Raw genomic sequence first — 22,897 nt, forward strand, 5'->3', positions numbered from 1 at the left:
ACTTCCAGTTTGCTTTTTCACTACTGTGGGACTTGTAAGGGGCAGAAAGCTAATAAAGTAGCTTTGGCCTCTTGGCTCAAATAAATGATTCACAACTCTTACTTGAAGGTGGGAAAGTCACATTCTAAGTGTATTCAGTTCTTCTACAAGAGTAGTTGCAACATTGTGGATTTTTAAAAATGATGCATCTTGGAGCAGATTTACAAAGCTGCAACATGTCTTCTCTGCGTACGTTTTTCAGAGTTTATCGCTTTGAGGTTTTATTTTTTTGCAAGCAGCTTTTGGTAGGAAAGTCCTTCAGGCCACAATTTTTCGCTAAATAAGAACTGCCAGAAAAATTTGTCCCACCCTTTCCGTAACTTAGACCCATTCACTTGGGTATTAATCCTATATGTTATGGAGGACTGTGGACCGTCATTTTACAAACGAAAACAACATTTATGCTTACCTGATAAATTATTTTCTTTCGGAATGATGATGGTCCACAAACCCCGCACATTTCAATGTTTGGGCGACAGTCCTAATGACACCTCTACAGACCCTGATTTGTCTTTCCTACCTATATGTTTCCTATTCTCTACTTTACTATATGTTAAATTAGAGAGTGGTGGGAGGTATAAGGGATTTTAAGCTCTGATATCCTCCTAGTGGTGGGAAATATATCCCAAATGTTATGAAGGACTGTGGGCCATCATCATTCTAAAAGAAAATAATTTATCAAGTAAGCATAATTTTTTTTTTACATGGGGATATGTTGAACTTTTTTTATGTTTGGTATTTCCAATGTGTCTTGGACTCTCACCATCTGATAAAAAAACGCATTTATAAATACTTAATAAATTCTTTCTTTCACTATGGTGAGATTCCCGTTGCTTTCTTTTGAACAGTTTGCCGCAGTTTTGGTTTGTACTTAAAGGGACAGTCTAGGCCAAAATAAACTTTCATGATTCAGATACAGCATGTAATTTTACACAATTTTCAAATTTACTTTTATCACCAATTTTGCGTTGTTCTCTTGGTATTCTTAGTTGAAAGCTTAACCTAGGAGGTTCATATGCTAATTTCTTAGACCTTGAAGGCCACCTCTTTTCAGAATGCATTTTAACAGTTTTTCACCACTAGAGGGTGTTAGTTCATGTATTTCATATAGATAACACTGTGCTCGTGCACGTGAAGTTATCTGGGATCAGGCACTGATTGGCTAAACTGCAAGTCTGTCAAAAGAACTGAAATAAAGGGGCAGTTTGCAGAGGCTTAGATACAAGATAATCACAGAGGTTAAAAGTATATTAATATAACTGTGTTGGTTGGTTATGCAAAACTGTGGAATGGGTAATAAAGCTATTATCTATCTTTTAAAACAATAAAAATTCTGGTGTAGACTGTCCCTTTAATTTGCTCCGCTTTGTCTTTCCTGCTTTTCTGTTTCCTCCATCTACTTGGCTATATGTATGACTAAGGACTCAGGCTAAGTGGGAGGATTAAAATCTCTGGTATGTTGATGTGTCTATGCCTCCTCCTGGACAGGAGGGTAATTTCCCACACATTATGTATCGTGGACTCTCACTGTCATGAAAGAAATTAATTTATCAGGTAAATTGTGTTTTTTACATTCCAATATGCTTGTGATTTATAATGTTTTTTTCTTTCTAGATGGAGTCCCACATACTTATTTTCCTGTAACCTTGTCTACTCATGACATCTATATATTTAACTGATGCTTTGCATGCATTTTTGTCTATCTTGTGATGTTGACATACAAAAGGTTATAGGAGCTAAAGGGATAGGAAAGTCCAAATTAAATTTGCATGATTCAGATAGAGCATGTCATTTAATTACACTTTTAATTTCACTTCTATTTTTAGATCTGCATTGTTCTCTTAGTATCCCTTGTTGAAAAAGAATACACACATATCCTACACTAGTGGAAGCTAGCTGCTAATAGGTGCCTGCACACTTTTGTCTCTTGTGATTGGCTAACTAGATATGTTCAGCTAGCTGCTAGTGTTCCTTCAGCAAAGGATAACACAAGAATGAAGCAAATTTGACAATAAGTAAATTTAAAAGTTGATTAAAATTGTATGTTCTATCCGAATCACAAAATAAAAGTTTGGTGTTTCCTGTCCCTTTAAGTGTGGTCTATGGTATCTTCTGATGTTAAAGGGACACTCAGGTTAAATTAAATTTTTATGATTCAGATACAGCATGTAATTTTAAACAACTTTCCAATTTGCTTCCATTAAAAAAAAATGTGCAGAGTCTTTTATATTTACAATTTTTGAGTCACCAGATCCTACTGAGCATGTGCAAGAATTCACAGACTATACGTATATGCATTTGTGATTGGCTGATTGCTATCACATGGTACAAGGGGAGTGGAAATATGCATAACTTTGAAATTTGTTATAAAAAAATCTACTACTCATTTGAAGTTCAGACTAAGTGCTATTGCATTGTCTTGTTATCTTGCATTTGTTGATTATGCAAATCTAATGTGTTGACTGGTCCTTTAACTAATATTTGTAATAAAAATAAGAGAATGCCATCTGCTATGCATCTAATATAGGTGCTGGCATAACCTGGTATTTATATAAAGTTGGCATAGTTAGTATGCATTACAAAATGGACTAATAGCAGATATAAAAGTGGTGTATACATTTGAAATGGAGCCTGCTCTGATATTTTCTTATATATAGCATACAGATTGGAAAGTGTAGGGGGGGTGCAAAAGTCAAATATTTAGTTTTCTGGTTTGTTGTGGACTGACAAGAGGGTAAAGAAATCTGCTCTTCGGTCGGCATATTGTGGATTATAAAAGATAAAGATGTGTTGGAGGTATAAATCATTTCTGAAGACAACAAATTAATGCTGAACAGGTTTTTTTTTTTTATTTGGCCCATTTTAATAGTATTAAATAGTATTTGGCCCATTTTAATACCTATGATAATGTAGCAAGCAGCCTGAATTCTTTCTCTCAGTAAATTGTGGAAGGAAATATATAGGTTTCAATTAAGAGTATCTGTGCAATGTTTTACATTCAACACAGTCCTAAGTTTTGCTGTTTTACCTGCTGCATAGTTCGTTTTGAAACAACCATTGATTTAGTTTTTTTAAGTTTATTTTCACATCTACAAATTGTATTTCATTTCTTTCCAATCTACAAAGTTTCATGTTTTTAATCTTAATAACCTTAAAAAAGCAGACATGCTATGTCATAAAATAACTATTAGTGACTAGTTTGTATCTTATAAATCTAACCCGAGTTGATAATATGGTCCATTACCAGCTAACTGCACAGAGTATTTTTCATTTTACACTCTTCAGTTACTTTTTAGTGAAGTGTTAAAAAAATATGAAGCTTTTCTCCTCTTTAAAATTGCACGCTGTCTGTTATTAGGAAGATAACAGCTCTTATAAATGTTTCAGTAAGCGCTAAGTAGACAGTTATGTGCCCTCTCATTCCACGCTTATTTGCTTACAGTAATAAACTGGTAAAATATGTGTGCTTTGCCGCTGTGTATCTACAGGCATCAGGAATCACATATATTTCCTTTAGAAATAACGTGGTGTCTGCAGAATTGATTGCTTATTTTCATAAACCATAGAAAGGTGTGACTTATCATTTACAAATCCTGTTGTAAGTTCTTTTCTGGTTTATCTCCAATATCTGTAAAGTTTCTTGTTCTCATTACTCCTTTTTACACACCTTTTTTTTATTTTTATAAACTATATGATTATGATGTTTTTAATAGCTAATTGTACTGATATCTAATGTCATATATATATATATATATATATATATATATATATATATATATATATATATATATATATATATATATAAATTAATTAAAATTATGGTGGAGATAAAAGTCTGAGATTAAAATCCTCCATCTCAAAAGTAAATCAATATAAATTGTTGCATATGAAATTAGCACATCAAGGCAAGTTTTCCCGCTTGTATTACCCAGTAACACTCTATATACACTGTTACCAATGCACAAAAGGATTCGGGGGATGTGCTAATTTCCTATGCAACAATTTATATATGTTAATATTAGCATTTCATTTTATATATATATATATATATATATATATATATATATATATATATATAATAGCATTTAATAATATAAATTATTATTATAAATATAATTAATAGCATTTTAATATATATCTCTCTCTATATATATATATATATATATATATATATATATATAACATAATTTATGTAAGAACTTACCTGATAAATTCATTTCTTTCATATTAGCAAGAGTCCATGAGCTAGTGACGTATGGGATATACATTCCTACCAGGAGGGGCAAAGTTTCCCAAACCTCAAAATGCCTATAAATACACCCCTCACCACACCCACAAATCAGTTTAACGAATAGCCAAGAAGTGGGGTGATAAGAAAAAAGTGTGAAGCATAAATATAAGGAATTGGAATAATTGTGCTTTATATAAAAAAATCATAACCACCACAAAAAAAGGGTGGGCCTCATGGACTCTTGCTAATATGAAAGAAATGAATTAATCAGGTAAGTTCTTACATAAATTATGTTTTCTTTCATGTAATTAGCAAGAGTCCATGAGCTAGTGACGTATGGGATAATAACTACCCAAGATGTGGATCTTCCACGCAAGAGTCACTAGAGAGGGAGGGATAAAATAAAGACAGCCAATTCCGCTGAAAAAAATCCACACCCAAAAATAAAGTTTAAATCTTATAAAGAAAAAAACTGAAAATATAAGCAGAAGATTCAAACTGAAACAGCTGCCTGAAGTACTTTTCTACCAAAGACAGCTTCAGAAGAAGAAAACACATCAAAATGGTAGAATTTAGTAAAAGTATGCAAAGAAGACCAAGTTGCTGCTTTGCAAATCTGATCAACCGAAGCTTCATTCCTAAACGCCCAGGAAGTAGAAACTGACCTAGTAGAATGAGCTGTAATCCTTTGAGGCGGAGTTTTATCCGACTCGACATAAGCATGATGAATTAAAGATTTCAACCAAGATGCCAAAGAAATGGCAGAGGCCTTCTGACCTTTCCTAGAACCGGAAAAGATAACAAATAGACTAGAAGTCTTTCGGAAATTCTTAGTAGCTTCAACATAATATTTCGAATCTCTAACTACATCCAAAGAATGCAATGATTTCTCCTTAGAATTCTTAGGATTAGGACATAATGAAGGAACCACAATTTCTCTACTAATGTTGTTGGAATTCACAACCTTAGGTAAAAATTTAAAAGAAGTTCGCAACACCGCCTTATCCTGGTGAAAAATCAGAAAAGGAGACTCACAAGAAAGAGCAGATAATTCAGAAACTCTTCTGGCAGAAGAGATGGCCAAAAGGAACAAAACTTTCCAAGAAAGTAATTTAATGTCCAATGAATGCATAGGTTCAAACGGAGGAGCTTGAAGAGCCCTCAGAACCAAATTCAAACTCCAAGGAGGAGAAATTGACTTAATGACAGGTTTTTTACGAACCAAAGCTTGTACAAAACAATGAATATCAGGAAGATTAGCAATCTTTCTGTGAAAAAGAACAGAAAGAGCAGAGATTTGTCCTTTCAAGGAACTTGCAGACAAACCTTTATCCAAACCATCCTGAAGAAACTGTAAAATTCTCGGAATTCTAAAAGAATGCCAGGAAAAATGATGAGAAAGACACCAAGAAATATAAGTCTTCCAGACTCTATAATATATCTCCCTAGATACAGATTTACGAGCCTGTAACATAGTATTAATCACAGAGTCAGAGAAACCTCTTTGACTAAGAATCAAGCGTTCAATCTCCATACCTTTTAAATTTAAGGATTTGAGATCCTGATGGAAAAAAGGACCTTGCGACAGAAGGTCTGGCCTTAACGGAAGAGTCCACGGTTGGCAAGAGGCCATCCAGACAAGATCTGCATACCAAAACCTGTGAGGCCATGCTGGAGCTACCAGCAGAACAAACGAGCATTCCTTCAGAATCTTGGAGATTACTCTTGGAAGAAGAACTAGAGGCGGAAAGATATAGGCAGGATGATACTTCCAAGGAAGTGACAATGTATCCACTGCTACCGCTTGAGGATCCCTGGATCTGGACAGATACCTGGGAAGTTTCTTGTTTAGATGAGAGGCCATCAAATCTATTTCTGGAAGTCCCCACATTTGAACAATCTGAAGAAATACCTCTGGGTGAAGAGACCATTCGCCCGGATGTAACGTTTGGCGACTGAGATAATCCGCTTCCCAATTGTCTATACCTGGGATATGAACCGCAGAAACTAGACAGGAGCTGGATTCCGCCCATACCAGAATTCGAGATACTTCTTTCAAAGCCAGAGGACTGCGAGTCCCTCCTTGATGATTGATGTATGCCACAGTTGTGACATTGTCTGTCTGAAAACAAATGAATGATTCTCTCTTTAGAAGAGGCCAAGACTGAAGAGCTCTGAAAATTGCACGGAGTTCCAAAATATTGATCGGTAATCTCACCTCCTGAGATTCCCAAACCCCTTGTGCTGTCAGAGACCCCCACACAGCTCCCCAACCTGTAAGACTTGCATCTGTTGAAATTACAGTCCAGGTCAGAAGAACAAAAGAAGCCCCCTGAACTAAACGATGGTGATCTGTCCACACCGTCAGAGAGTGTCGTACAATCAGTTTTAAAGATATTAATTGAGATATCTTTGTGTAATCCCTGCACCACTGGTTCAGCATACAGAGCTGAAGAGGCCGCATGTGAAAACGAGCAAAGGGGATCGCGTCCGATGCAGCAGTCATAAGACCTAGAATTTCCATGCATAAGGCTACCGAAGGGAATGATTGTGACTGAAGGTTTCGACAAGCTGATATCAATTTTAGACATCTCTTGTCTGTCAAAGATAGAGTCATGGACACTGAATCTATCTGGATACCTAAAAAGGTTACCTGTGTCTGAGGAATCAATGAACTTTTTGGTAAATTGATCCTCCAACCATGATGTTGAAGAAACAACACAAGTCAATTCGTATGAGATTCTGCTAAATGTGAAGACTGAGCAAGTACCAAGATATCGTCCAAATAAGGAAATACCACAATACCCTGTTCTCTGATTACAGACAGAAGGGCACCGAGAACCTTCGTAAAAATTCTTGGAGCTGTAGCTAGGCCAAACGGCAGAGCCACAAACTGGTAATGCTTGTCTAGGAAAGAGAATCTCAGAAACTGATAGTGATCTGGATGAATCGGAATATGCAGATATGCATCCTGTAAATCTATTGTAGACATATAATGCCCTTGCTGAACAAAAGGCAGGATAGTCCTTACAGTTACCATTTTGAATGTTGGTATCCTTACATAACGATTCAATATTTTTAGATCCAGAACTGGTCTGAAGGAATTCTCCTTCTTTGGTACAATGAAGAGATTTGAATAAAACCCCAGTCCCTGTTGCAGAACTGGAACTGGCATAATTACTCCAGCCAACTCTAGATCTGAAACACATTTCAGAAATGCTTGAGCCTTCGCTGGGTTTACTGGGACACGGGAAAGAAAAAAATCTCTTTGCAGGAGGCCTTATCTTGAAGCCAATTCTGTACCCTTCTGAAACAATGTTCTCAATCCAAAGATTGTGAACGGAATTGATCCAAATTTCTTTGAAAAAACGTAATCTGCCCCCTACCAGCTGAGCTGGAATGAGGGCCGCACCTTCATGTGGACTTAGGAGCTGGCTTTGATTTTCTAAAAGGCTTGGATTTATTCCAGACTGGAGATGGTTTCCAAACTGATACCGCTCCTGAGGATGAAGGATCAGGTTTTTGTTCCTTGTTGTGACGAAAGGAACGAAAACGATTATTAGACCTAAATTTACCTTTAGATTTTTTATCCTGTGGTAAAAAAATTCCTTTCCCTCCAGTAACAGTTGAGATAATAGAATCCAACTGAGAACCAAACAATTTATTACCCTGGAAAGAAAGGGAAAGCAGAGTAGACTTAGAAGACATATCAGCATTCCAAGTTTTAAGCCATAAAGCTCTTCTAGCTAAAATAGCTAGAGACATATACCTGACATCAACTCTAATGATATCAAAGATGGCATCACAAATAAAATTATTAGCAAGAGTAGAGACAGCCCCATCAACCTTAGGGATTTTGTCCCAAAACTCTAATCTGTCAGATGGCACAGGATATAATTGCTTAAAACGTTTAGAAGGAGTAAATGAATTACCCAAATTATTCCATTCCCTGGAAATTACTTCAGAAATAGCACTAGGGACAGGAAAAACTTCTGGAATAACTACAGGAGATTTAAAAACCTTATCTAAACGTTTAGATTTAATATCAAGAGGACCAGAATCCTCAATTTCTAATGCAATTAGGACTTCTTTAAGCAAAGAACGAATAAATTCCATTTTAAATAAATATGAAGATTTATCAGCATCAACCTCTGAACCAGAAGAACCATCATCAGAATCAGAATGATGATGTTCATTTAAAAATTCATCTGAAAAATGAGAAGTTTTAAAAGACTTTTTACGTTTACTAGAAGGAGGAATAACAGACATAGCCGCCTTAATGGATTTAGAAACAAAATCTCTTATTTTATCAGGAACACTCTGAGTATTAGATGTTGACGGAACAGCAACAGGTAATGTAACAGTACTAAAGGAAATATTATCTGCATTAACAAGTTTGTCATGACAAACAGTACAAACAACAGCTGGAGGAACAGATACCATAAGTTTACAGCAGATACACTTAGCTTTGGTAGCTCCAGCACCAGGCAGCGATTTTCCAGAAGTATCTTCTGACTCAGTTTCAACGTGGGACATCTTGCAATATGTAATAGAAAAAACAACATATAAAGCAAAATTGATCAAATTCCTTAAATGACAGTTACAGGAATGGGAAAAAATGCCAGTGAACAAGCTTCTAGCAACCAGAAGCAATAAATAATGAGACTTAAATAATGTGGAGACAATAGTAACGCCCATATTTTTTTAGTGCCAAAAATGACGCCCACATTATTTGGCGCCTAAATGCTTTTGGCGCCAAAAATGACGCCACATCCGGAACGCCGACACTTTTGGCGCAAAAGAGCGTCAAAAATGACGCAACTTCCGGCGACACGTATGACGCCGGAAACAGAAAAAAAAATTTGCGCCAAAAAAGTCAAGTCAAGAATGACGCAATAAAATGAAGCATTTTCAGCCCCCGCGAGCCTAACAGCCCACAGGGAAAAAGTCAAATTTTAAGGTAAGAAAAAAATTATGTATTCATATGCATTATCCCAAATATGAAACTGACTGTCTGAAATAAGGAATGTTGAACATCCTGAGTCAAGGCAAATAAATGTTTGAATACATATATTTAGAACTTTATAAAAAAGTGCCCAACCATAGCTTAGATTGTCACAGAAAATAAGACTTACTTACCCCAGGACACTCATCTACATGTTGTAGAAAGCCAAACCAGTACTGAAACGAAAATCAGCAGAGGTAATGGTATATAAATAAGAGTAAGGGAGGTAAGAGATGAATCTCTACGACCGATAACAGAGAACCTATGAAATAGACCCCGTAGAAGGAGATCATTGAATTCAAATAGGCAATACTCTCCTCACATCCCTCTGACATTCACTGCACGCTGAGAGGAAAACTGGGCTCCAACCTGCTGCGGAGCGCATATCAACGTAGAATCTAGCACAAACTTACTTTACCACCTCCATAGGAGGCAAAGTTTGTAAAACTGATTTGTGGGTGTGGTGAGGGGTGTATTTATAGGCATTTTGAGGTTTGGGAAACTTTGCCCCTCCTGGTAGGAATGTATATCCCATACGTCACTAGCTCATGGACTCTTGCTAATTACATGAAAGAAATATATATATATAGTGGATATAAAAAGTCTACACACCCCTGTTAAAATGTCATGTTTCTGTGATGTAAAAAAATAAGACAAAGATAAATAATTTCAAAACTTTTTCCACCTTTAATGTGACCTATAAACTGTACAACTCAATTGCAAAACAAACTAAAATATTTTAGGTATTAAAATAATACTTTGTTGAAGCACGACTTGGCAAGATTTGCCCACTCTTCTTTGCAAAAACACTCCAAATCTGTCAGATTGTGAGGGCATCTCTTGTGCACAGCCCACTTAAGATAACCCCCCAGATTTTCGATTGGATTCAGGTCTGGGCTCTGACTGGGCCATTCCAAAACTTTAATCTTCTTCTGGTGAAGCCATTTCTTTGTTGATTTGGATGTATGCTTTGGGATGTTGTCATGCTGAAAGATGAAGTTCCTCTTCATGTTCAGCTTTCTAGCAGAAGCCTGAAGGTTTTGTGCCAATATTGTCTGGTATTTGGAACTGTTCATAATTCCCTCTACCTTGACTAAGGCCCCAGTTCCTTCTGAAGAAAAACAGACCAAAAGCATGATGCTGCCACCAAAATGCTTCACTATGGGTATGGTGTTCTTTTGGTTATATGCAGTGTTGTTTTTGCGCCGAACATATCTTTTGGAATTATGGCCAAAAAGTTTAATCTTGGTTTCATCAAACCAGAACATCTTTTGCGACATGCTTTTGGGAGACTTCAGATGTGTTTTTGCAAAATGTAGCTGGGCTTGGATGTTTTTTTTTCGTAAGCAAAGGCTTCCGTCTTGCCACTCTACCCCATAGCCCAGACATATGAAGAATACGGGCGATTGTTGTCACATGCACCACACAGCCAGTACTTTCCAGATATTCCAATCCTGCAGCTCCTTTAATAGTGCTGTAGGCCTCTTGGCAGCCTCCCAGTCCAGTTTTCTTCTTGTCTTTTCATCAATTTTGGAGGGACGTCCAGTTCTTGGTAATATCACTGTTGCGCCATATTTTCTCCACTTGATGATGACTGTCTTCACTGTGTTCCATGGTATATCTAATGCCTTGGAAATTCTTTTGCACCATTCTCCTGACTGATACCTTTTAGCAATGAGATCCCTCTGATGCTTTGGAAGCTCTCTGCGAACCATGGCTTTTGCTGTAGGTTGCAACTAAGAAAATGTCAGGAAAGACCTACTAGAACAGCTGAACTTTATTTGGGGTTAATCAGAGGCATTTTAAATTATGACAGGTGTGTACTGACTCCTATTTAACATGATTTTGAATGTGATTGCTCAATTCTAAACACAGCTACATCCCCAGTTAAAAGTGCACACTTATGCAAACATATTTTAGTTTTTTATTTTTACTTCCCTCCACCTAGAAGTTTGTTTGTTTTTCTATCAAGTTGTACAGTTTTTAGGTCACATTAAAAGTGGAAAAGTTCTGAAATGATTTATCTTTGTCTCATTCTTTTACATCACAGAAACCTGACATATTAACAGGGGTGTGTAGACTTTTTATATCCACTGTATATACTGTGTGTGTGTGTGTATATGTGTATATATATATATATATATATAATTAATTGCATATGCATCGAAATTTTGAGTTTGATATACCTTTTATCTGCTTTTGTAATTTCTTTTTACCAGGGATTTTCAGGAGATTTCTTATTTACCCTCGCCTTTAATGTATCCAAAACTACAAGCTTACAGGGGATATCTGTGTTTAGGAGCCTTACAGTTTGACATATTTCTGTGCCTCTCAGTATGATGCTGTAATATTTAAATTTATTGCATATATCATCATTATTTCCATTAATTTTTACATTCAGATTTGTTTGGCTGATCCTACAACATCTCAATATATACTATTAATATTTCAATTTCTCTTTGTATTCATCAGGTTTCTGCTTCTTCAATCGAACCATCAGTGACATATGAACTTTTGCATCGAATGAGTGGGAAAGGTCTTTCAGCCCATTACCACTTTCCAAGGCAGCCATGCATTTTTGGAGCACAAATGGTCTCTGTACAAGTAACATTTAAAAATACCACTGACAAAATAATAGAACACATTCATATAGAAGAAAAAAAGATGCCACCGGGTATGAAGATTCATGTATTTAATGAAATAGGTGAGCTTTTTTTGCATTTATTTTAGATGATTTAATAAATTATCATAGGATTCCCAAAGTATAAGACCACTGGAAAAAGTTATCTTCTGGATAAATCAGTTTGTCACAATTTTTAAATTTAATAAAAAAAACTTTATTTTTTTTTCTTCAAGCCCTTTCCAGTTAGATGTTCTTTATATGCACAGTTCATCCTTAAGTGCATTGCATTTAGCTTCTAAGTCAATCATGTTGTATTCATGAGCATTATGATTTAAGATTGGAGCTGCTAATAATGGCGAAAAATATTTGTTTAAATATTTTCTCTATATTGCTTATAACAATACATCTATTTTGGGCCCAATCGAAAATGGTTCATTAAAGCTATCACAAACTAGGCTCGTTTTCTTGTTCAGAATGAAAAGAAGTAGTCTAGGTTTGGTTTCACATAAAGCTGTGTTTGTGTGCTTTCAGATATCTTAATTTCAAGATGTTTTGATGCTCACATCATTCCTGCACTGTCTGTTCATTTAGGAGGTGTCCTGAAACCTTTCAGATATGGCCTTTTGAGTATTTCCCAGTGCTACAGAACAAACTTGGTCAGGCCTCCTTGACCCTTGCGCCATTCGATTGTAGATCTACGTCATGTGGTACATAGCCCATCATACCGCATAACATAGATCTATGTCCGAAATGCTGGAAGCTCAAGCAATCTCAGTTGTCACACACTGAGACATGCTGCTTTGTGGGCTTCCAGCATCTGTTTTCATATGGTAACGTAGCACAATCGTTGTTCCTTTAACAATCTGGCAATCTGCCTTCATATGGTAGACAGTGACACAGTCTGTATCACTGTCTGTAACAATCTCCGTTGGTGCCAGCGGGAGGTGTGGGAGGAAAGGTGGGTGCCCAGCCCAGAGGGGGAGGGAGTGGGAGGGGCCCAACACTGCAGACATTTTTTTTTAAGTGAAAGGGAGGGGACGCTTCTCTACTGAAAAGGGGGATATAACAGTGGGTGAGGTGTAATTTAACAATCACAAGGATGTGGGAGATGGGGGGGACTACACTATATTAAAATAATTAAAATAAATGAACAAAAATAGCAATAAACTAGGTACTGGCAGACAGTAGTACCTAAGATAGTGTAGACCATTGGGAGGGGGAGGGTTAGAGAGCTGCCTGGGAGAGATCATGAAATGGGAGGGTAAGGGGGGACCCCACCCTGCAGAAAAAATGTAAAATAAATACAATAAAAAAAAGAAGCCCTTAAATTTCATACTGGCAGACTGTCTAACAGTACTTAAGATGGTGGTGAGGAATGTGGGTAGGTGGGAGAGCTGTTTGGGAGGAATAATGGAGGTGTCAAGTTGGGTAGGGTACTCCCTACATTGCAATAATATTACCCCTACCAGCTAACTAAATAACCCCTTCCCTGCCTGGAAGTTCAGAAGTGTGGTGTGCAGCTGCAATTAGCAGCCTTCTAATTTACCAAAGAACAATGGCAAAGCCATGCCTGTTTGCTATTTCCGAACAAAGTGAATCACAGAAAAGCTTTTGGAATCATTTGTGTCATTATTGCACAAGCGGTATGTAAATAATTTCAGTGAGATTAGTTTTTTATATGATCGCATTTGGAGGCAAAATGGTAGCATGAAATATAACAAAATGGGCTTAGATCAATAGCTTGGGTTGTCTACTTACATATACAGTGTGTATATATATATATATATATATATATATATATATTCTTCATATGCAAGTTAATAAAATAATATAAACAAGGCTCTTTTTCTGTTTAAATGGAGTGATAGCAAAAAATGCTAAAAACTCTATAGTACAAGTTTTTCCTCTGAAATTGTGTCAGATAAACCAAGGCAAAATTGACTTTGAAGAACTACTTCATTCCAGCCACATAAAGCACACTAACGTCTAAACTCAGAAATATAATATTCCACAGGACAGTACCTTTGCTGTAGAGAACATAGATTAGTATCAGCTCCAAAAAAGGAATCCAAAGAAGGCATCCATGGCTCAAAAAATGGAATCCTAAGAAAGGTGACAAGGATTGTTGGTCTCCAGGAGTTGGTGGGCTCAGACCAGAAGAGCTTCATCTAGTAACATAATAACTGTACAAACTTTTATAAAGTCAGTGACATAGGTATGGGGATTAAGAGGGAACAATTACTGAAAATATGTCTTCTATACCTAGCACAGTACCGGGAGAGGTACTTGTGGCCTCTGACATCTTTCTGGCTTGTTTGTAATGTCAGGAACGCCACTGACACTACCGTGTTCACGTTCACTATTCCTGGCCGATTGTCGGCTTCAGGTGGTGGGATTCCTTAAACAGGAGTGACTGTGACAAAAGTATACTTGGAAACAACAGGGGCCAGATATACAAGAGTCAGGGAAAGAGCAGGCGGCAGACAAGGCAAAGTGGTTAAACAGTCCGATCTCCGGCGTGCACTGAAAATTGAATGCAAGGTACCGCATTCAATTTGGGGTAACTTGCATTCCTATTGGCTGAAATTTTGAAATCAGCCAATAGGATTAGAGCTACTGAAATCATATTGGCTATTTAAATCAGCCAATAAGATCTCAGTAGCACTCATCCTTTTGGCTGATTTCAAAATTTTAGTTAATAGGAATGCAAGGTACACAAATAAATATGGGGTACCTTGCATTCAATCTTCAGTGTGCGACGGACAAGCGCATGAAGAGGAGCCTCCACGCCGCTGAGGATCCATGCATCGGGGAAGCCAGCTCTGCACATCTATGCAGCCTTCACTCTGGATGAAGATAGAAGATGATGAAGCCCTCTGGAAGAAGACCTCTGCCGGACTTCAGGAACGGTGAAAGAGCTGATTGCCCTTTTAAGGGCAGTAAAAGAGCTAAATGCCCTTTTAAGGGCAATGCCCATACAAATGCCCCTTTAGGGGTAATGGGTAGTTTAGGTTTTTTTATTTTGGGGGTATGGTGGGTGCAGGGTTTTTACTGTTGGGGGGGCCTAGGGGGTTTTGTCGGTTTAGGTGTTAATAGGTTAATTAGGTTTATTGTGATGTGGGGGTTGGCTGTCTAGGGGTTAATATTTTAATTGTTGATTGTGGATTAGGGGTTAATTACTTTATTACTTTGTGATTTTGGCGGTTTGGTTTCGGTGTTTAATACTTCGTGCGGGAGGTTAGGGTTTCTTTGTTATTCTTCGTGCGGGCGGTTAGGTTTTTTTTTTATTTCTTGCGGGCGGTTACGTGTTTTTTGGTTGCTTTTTGCGGGCGGTTGCATGTTTTTTTTGGGGGGGTTATTTTGTTTGCCTACGCTGCATCCCGGTGGATTCCAAAATTGGCAGGGTGGTGAAAGAATCCACCTGTGGTGTATTCTTTCACCACCCTGCCATTTTCTGAATCCACCGGGATGCAGCTTCCCTGCATCCAGGTGGATTCTTTTGGCTGTGTGCGCAGCCAGCATTCTTTTGGCTGCCTCACACAGCCAATATTCCTTTGAGGATGTGTGCGCAACTAGCGACAACGGCGGACGCGTTACAAACGCGATTATAGTATAGATATTTTTGGGTTGGTTGGCTTCTAAATCTAATGGTATTTATGAAAGCAGCTTTTTTTTATTGTAAATTAGGCTGAACTTGATTGACTTCTCTCTTCTTTCAACCTCATCTATGTTTCTTTTTCTAGCACTTCTTTGCTAGTTGTTTTCACAAATAATGAACTTTTTATACATGCAATTTAGAAGTGTTTTTTTTTTTGTACAAACAAGTGTGTGAAGTATCATTTAAGAAAGTTTCCTTGGTGCTTTAAATGTTAAACCTTAGGACACTGGTGGAGTCACTAACGTTTTAAGATAAGGAGAATTGGAATCCCCAGACTGCACCATATTGATCTTTCTATTGTGCTCCTATCTATCTGTTGGTCAATAGCTATCTGTCTATGTGTGTGTAACAATTACATGAAGATTTTCTTTTTATATTTTTTTCTGTGTACTGTCCTAGCAGAAAAAACAAGTGTGAGGGCTAGCTTGTCTCCTTAGCCAGTTATGCTGTAAGTAGGGCATTGTTATTGCTTCGTATTTGTTGTTCGATTTTCTTTTGCCTTTGTAAATTTATTTAGGGAAAACATTTTATTTTGCAGATTCTCTTGAGCCAGAGGGATCCATTACGGTTTCAATGGGTATTGACTTTTGTGATTCCACTCAGACTGCCAGTTTCCAGTTGTGGTACGTTGAATTACTATAAATAGCAATGTTGAATGTGCATTCTGTCTCGGTTACTAATGGAAGCAAGAAAAGGGAGAACTTTTGACAGTGTTTCCGTTATGTTGAACAGCTAATTTCCTGAAACATGCAATTGTGTGTTCCCCATTCAAACAACTGGTGATGCAAAAGAGGCCCTTACTCATTCCTTTCATTAGAGTGTACATTTTTTTTAATTTATGATAAGCTTGTCATTGGTTTCCTTTTTTAGGTTATGTGCGGCTATTAATAAGATATTATTAAGAAAGCTGTATTACGTGCATGCATATTTTTCTGCTAAAAATGTCAAATTAACTTTTTGCTTGGCATCTTGCTTTAGGTGAAAATGTAAAGAGTGCTATAGAACTAAACTTGTTTGCTGTCTAATCTATTTATTTTAATGAGATGTGTATGTCCAAAAATATATTCATGAGATGTCACATTTTGAAATCCCAGAAACTTTCTACATCATTATCAAACATGTCTAAAAGCTTTGCCACATAAACATGCTTTACTAAAAGACCTCTGGGATTAATTTTGTTTTCTTTGTTGCATCTGTAAGAGAAATAAATATGAAAAATGGTAATTTATTATTCAATCCTTTGTGTCCTTGTTTAAATGCAGTGCCAGTATAATATGCATCCTTGTTTTACTGATTTGTATTAATATTTTGCCATCAGCAAGCACCCAGTCAAATGTAGTTTTTTCTTTTCTGTGTATCCTTCAACAGGTGGTACAGTCAATGAGAAGCTGTAATGTCAGTTCTTTAGGCTTTTTGCTGTGCATGCTGCCATGCTGAAACTCTAGCTGCAGTGTTTTTTGTAAGACCTCTTTAATGAGATCTGTTGTTTTTTTTTGTTTTTTTTACCAACTAACTTTGTGGAAATGTAAGCACTCAGGGTCTCCTCACCTTCAGAAATGTCTGAATACCAAGTCTGCTAAAGGCTAAAGTGGGTTAAATATAAGACTTCCTCCAGTGTCTCTGGTTCCTATATGAGATAATAGTGTGAAACAACTCACATGTATTAGATCCAATGTCTTGTGTTTCCTGATGTATTTCTGTTTGTATGTCCTGCTTCAGCCCCTTTGTGCTTTGATGTTTATCTGAACACACCAAAGCTTCAGAACATTTAATCTTGCCTCTGACTAATAAATTGTATTGTGCAGCCTAAACACCTGTTCCTTTTCTGCATACCTATAGGTCCCTCAGTTTAGTCCCTTTAGAACCTGCTCTGTTGCTGATTGTATTCTAGCAGTGCCTTATTTATGGATTTTATGGTGAACTAGGTACATGCACATTTACTCTCAGGGTATTTTTCAGTGTCTAAACTCACAAATAATTATAATGTGTAAAGGGATTTAAACCCTCAGCAATTTAGCAATAGCTATTGTATATCTTCGCACTCTTCTAGATTGTTTGTCGTGTGACCAACATATAATTAGGATAAGGTACTGCTAGTCATAAATTATAGGTGAAAATAATTTAGTAAGCATCAAGCAGCAATAATAATACTTCTGCTATGTAATTATTTCTAATGTAATAAGGTAATAGAATAAAACATAACAGCAATATCTCTGTTTTCTACTAGTGCACATTTTATATAGAACATAAATTCAAATATGAGAAATTATAGCATGCAGACCAGATGGTTGTAGGGTTTTTTACTCTCTGAAGTGTAGTTTCAAAAACATATTACTTTCTCCCAACATTGGTGTGTCCCGGTCCACCGGCGCCGTCATCCTTACTTGTGGGAATATCTCTTCCCCAACAGGAAATGGCAAAGAGTCCCAGCAAAGCTGGCCATATAGTCCCGCCTAGGCTCCGCCCACCCCCAGTCATTCTCTTTGCCGTTGCACAGGCAACATCTCCACGGAGATGGTTAAGAGTATGTGGTGTTTAGTTGTAGTTTTTTATTCTACTATCAAGAGTTTGTTATTTTAAAAATAGTGCTGGTATGTACTATTTACTCTGATAACAGAAAGAGATGAAGAATTCTGTTTGTGAGAGGAAGATGATTTTAGCAGACAGTAATCAAAATCCTTTGCTGTTTCCACATAGGACTGTATGGAATGAAGTAACTTCAGTGGGGGGAAAACAGTTAGCAGACTTTTCTGCTTAAGGTATGACTAGCCATATTTCTAACAAGACTGTGTAATGCTGGAAGGGCTGTCATTTCCCCTCATGAGGACCGGGTAAGCCATTTTCTTAGTCTCAAGCAGAATAAAGGCTTAATATGGCTATAAAACTGATAGACACTTTTATGGGCAAAATCGATTGCTTTATTTGGGCGTTTTATTCATGTTTATGCTGGTATTTCACATTTATAAACTTGGGAACGTTTTTTAACGTTCAGCACTATGTTAGACACCCTATTCCCGTCAGGAAGGGCCTTCCCAGTTGTAGCTGAAGCCTCATTTTCCGCGCCATTACTGCGCAGTTGTTTTTGAGAGCAAGACATACAGATGCATGTGTGAGGACCTGAAAATAGTTGGAAAAGTTTCCTAGAAGGCGTCATTTGGTATCGTATTCCCCTCTGGGTTTGGTAGAGTCGCAGCAGAGGCTGTAGCTGGACTTTAGAGGGGTTATAACTGTAACCGGCTTTGGTTTCCGTTATTTTAAGGGTTAAAGCTCTGAAAAATTGTGTGCAAATACTTTTAATGCTTTAAGACACTGTGGTGAAATTTTGGTAATTTTGAACAATTCCTTCATATTTTTTCACATATTCAGTAATAAAGTGTGCTCTGTTTAAAATTTAAAGAGACAGTAACGGTTTTGATTTAAAACGGTTTTTGGTTTTGCTGACAAGTTCTACAGCCTGTTTTAACATGTCTGTGCCTTCAGATAAGCTATGTTCTATATGTATGAAAGTCAATGTGTCCTCCTCCTTCTAAATTATGTGATAATTGTTCTAAGCGTCCAAACAAAGTAAGGACAGTACTGTCACAGATAATGAAGTTGCCCATGATGATTCCATCAGATGAAGGAGTAGACATGGTTCTACATCATCTCCTTCTGTGTCTACACCAGTTTTTGCCCACGCAGGAGGCACCTAGTACTTCTAGCGCGCCAATGCTTATTATCCATGCAACAATTGACGGCTGTAATGGATAACTCCCATAGCAAATATTTTATCCAAAATGCCTGCATAACAGAGAAAGCGCGATTGCTCTGTTTTAAACACTGAAGAGCAGGAGGGCGCTGATGATAATTGTTTCTGTCATACCCTCACACCAATCTGAAGGGGCCATGAGGGTGGTTTTGTCAGATGGGGAAATTTCAGAATTCCAGGAAAAATTTCCCAACAGGCTGAACCACTGATGTTGTGACATTTAAATTTAATTAGAACAGTTCTCCGCGCACTGCTTAAGGAGGTTTTATCTTACTCTGGATGATGGTGACAACCTGGTCATTCCAGAAAAAATTATGCAAGATGGACAAGTTCCTAGAGGTTCCGGTGCACCCCGTCGCTTTTCCTATACCCAAGCGGGTGGCGGACATAGTGAATAAGGAATGGGAGGAAGCCCGGCATACCTTTTGTTCCCCCTCCTATAGTTTAAGAAATTATTTCCTATGGTCGACCCCAGAAAGGACTTATGGCAGACAGTTCCCTAAGGTCGAGGGGGGCAGTCTCTACTATAACAAGCGCACTACTATTCCTATCGAGGATAATTGTGCTTTCAAAGATCCTATGGATAAAAAATTGGAGGGTTTGCTTAAAAAGATTTTTATACAGCAAGGTTACCTTCTTCAACCCATTTCGTGGCATTGTTCCTGTCACTACAGCAGCGTGGGTCTGGTTCGAGGACCTAGAAAAGTCGCTCAGTAGAGAGACTCCATATGAGGAGGTTATGGACAGAGTTCACACACTTAAGTTGGCTAACTCTTTTATTTAGATGCTGCTTTGCAATTAGCTAGATTAGCGAGCGAAAAATTCAGGATTTGCGAATAGTGGCGCGCAGAGCGCTTTGGCTAAAGTCTTGTCAGTGGATGTATCATCCAAGACAAAATTGCTTAATATCCCTTCAAGGGTAAAACTCTCTTCTTGGGCCAGAATTGAAAGAGATTATCTCAGACATCACTGGGGGAAAGGGCCACGCCCTCCCACAAGATAGGCCTTTCAAAGCCAAGAATAAGTCTAATTTTCGTTCCTTTCTTAATTTCAGGAACGGACCGGGCTCTAATTCTGCATCCTCTAAACAAGAGGGTAATACCTCACAGACCAAACCAGCCTGGAAACCGATGCAAGGCTGAACAGGGTAAGCAGGCCAAGAAGCCTGCCGCTGCTAACAAAACAGCATGAAGGAGTAGCCCCCGATCCGGGACCCGGATCTAGTGGGGGGCAGACTCTCTCTCTTTGCTCAGGCTTGGGCAAGAGATGTTCAGGATCCCTGGACGCTAGAAATAGTTTCTCAGGGTTATCTTCTGGAATTCAAGGACTACCCCCAAGGGGAAGGTTCCACATGTCTCACTTATCCTCAAACCAAATAAAGAGACAGGCATTCTTACATTGTGTAGAAGACCTGTTAAAGATGGGAGTGATACACCCAGTTCAACGGCGGAACAAGGAATGGGATTTTACTCAAATCTGTTTGTGGTTCCAAACAAGAGGGAACTTTTCAGACCAATCCTGGATCTAAAGATCCTAAACAAATTTCTCAGAGTACCATCGTTCAAGATGGAAACCATTCGAACGATTCTACCCACAATTCAGGAAGGTCAATTTATGACTACCGTGGATCTAAAGGATGCGTATCTACATATCCCTATCCACAAGGAACATCGTCAGTTCCTAAGGTTTGCCTTTCTGGACAAACATTACCAGTTTGTGGCCCTCCCATTCGGGTTAGCCACTGCTCCAAGGATTTTCACAAAAGGTACTCGGATCCCTTCTAGCGGTGTTCTAAGACCAAGTAGTACCATACTTGGACGACATTCTAGTACAAGCGTCGTCTCTTTCAAAGGCCAAAGGCTCACTCCAGACATCGTTCTGGCCTTTCTCAGATCTCACGGATGGAAGGTGAACATAGAAAAAGTTCCCTGTCTCCGTCGACAAGAGTTCCCTTCTTGGGAACAATAATAGATTCCTTAGAAATGAGGATTTTCTTGACAGATGTCAGAAAGTCAAAACTTCTAAACGCTTGTCAAGTTCTTCATTCTATTCCTCGTCCTTCCGTAGCTCAGTGCATGGAAGTAGTAGGATTGATGGTTGCAGCAATGGACCATAGTTCCTTTGCGCGGAATTCATCTAAGACCATTACAAGCTGTGCATGCTGAAACAGTGGAATGGGGATTATACAGACTTGTCTCCAGTGATTCAAGTAGATCAGAAGACCAGAGACTCACTCCGTTGGTGGGCTAACCACAGGATCACCTATCCCAGGGAATGAGCTTCCGCAGACCAGAGTGGGTCATCGTCACGACCGACGCCAGCCTAGTGGGCTGGGGCGCGGTCTGGGAATCCCTGAAAGCTCAGGGACTGTGGTCTCGGGAGAAGAGACTCTTCCCGATAAACATTCTGGAACTAAGAGCGATATTCAATGCTCTCAGGGCTTGGCCTCAGCTAGCAAAGGCCAGATTCATAAGATTCCAATCAGACAACATGACGACTGTTGCGTATCTCAATCATCAGGGGGGAACAAGGAGTTCCCTGGCGATGAAAGAAGTGACCAAAATAATACAATGGGCGGAGAATCACTCCTGCCACCTATCTGCGATCCACATTCCAGGTGTGGAAAACTGGGAAGCGGATTATTTGAGTCGTCAGACATTCCATCCGGGGGAGTGGGAACTCCACCCGGAGATCTTGCCCAGTTGACGCAACTATGGGGCATTCCAGATATGGATCTGATGGCGTCCCGTCAGCAACTTCAAGGTTCCTTGCAAACGGGTCCAGATCCAGGGATCCCAAGGCGACTCTAGTGGATGCACTAGTAGCGCCTTGGACCTTCAACCTAGCTTATGTGTTTCCACCGTTTCCTCTCATTCCCAGGCTGGTAGCCAGGATCAAACAGGAGAGGGCCTCGGTGATCTTGATAGCTCCTGCGTGGCCACGCAGGACTTGGTATGCAGACCTGGTGGAATATGTCATCGGTTCCACCATGGAAGCTACCTTTGAGACAGGACCTTCTTGTTCAGGGTCCATTCGAACATTCCAAATCTGGTCCTCCCTCCAGCTGACGGCTTTGGAGATTGAACCGCTTGATTCTATCAAAGCGGTGGGTTTTCAGATTCCGTGATAGATACTCTGGTTCAAGCCAGAAAACCGGTAACTAGAAAGATTTACCATAAAATATGGAAAAGATATATCTGCTGGTGTGATCCAAGGGATTCCCATGGAATAAGATAAAGATTCCTAGGATTCTTTCCTTTCTACAAGAAGGTTTGGATAAAGGATATCTGCAAGTTCTTTAAAGGGACAGATTTCTGCTTTATCTGTCCTATCTGCACAAACGACTGGCAGTTGTGCCAGATGTTCAAGCATTTGTCAGGCTTTGGTTCGGATCAAGCCTGTTTACAGACCTTTGACTCCTCCCTGGAGTTTAAATCTAGTTCTTTCAGTTCTTCAAGGGGTTCCGTTTAAACCTTTACATTCCGTAGATATTAAGTTGTTATCTTGGAAAGTTTTGTTTTTGGTTGCTATTTCTTTTGCTAGAAGAGTTTCTGAGTTATCTGCTCTACAATGGTACTCCACCCTATCTGGCG

The 22,897-nt window shown here is 38.5% G+C and overlaps 1 protein-coding gene across 2 annotated transcripts in view; it reads left to right on the plus strand.

The window, feature by feature from the left end:
• The window catches only part of AP3B1 (adaptor related protein complex 3 subunit beta 1), a 1,155,804-nt gene that overhangs the window by 967,168 nt on the left and 165,739 nt on the right, over nucleotides 1–22,897 (plus strand). For both annotated transcript variants that reach the window (XM_053701376.1, XM_053701377.1), the window contains exons 23-24: nucleotides 11,748–11,979; nucleotides 16,095–16,179. In XM_053701376.1, coding sequence (XP_053557351.1) covers nucleotides 11,748–11,979; nucleotides 16,095–16,179 — 317 coding nt within the window. The remainder of the gene's footprint in view (nucleotides 1–11,747; nucleotides 11,980–16,094; nucleotides 16,180–22,897) is intronic.

Source organism: Bombina bombina, chromosome 2 (genome assembly GCF_027579735.1).
Source record: "Bombina bombina isolate aBomBom1 chromosome 2, aBomBom1.pri, whole genome shotgun sequence".
In the NCBI taxonomy this organism is placed as follows: Eukaryota; Metazoa; Chordata; class Amphibia; order Anura; family Bombinatoridae; genus Bombina; species Bombina bombina.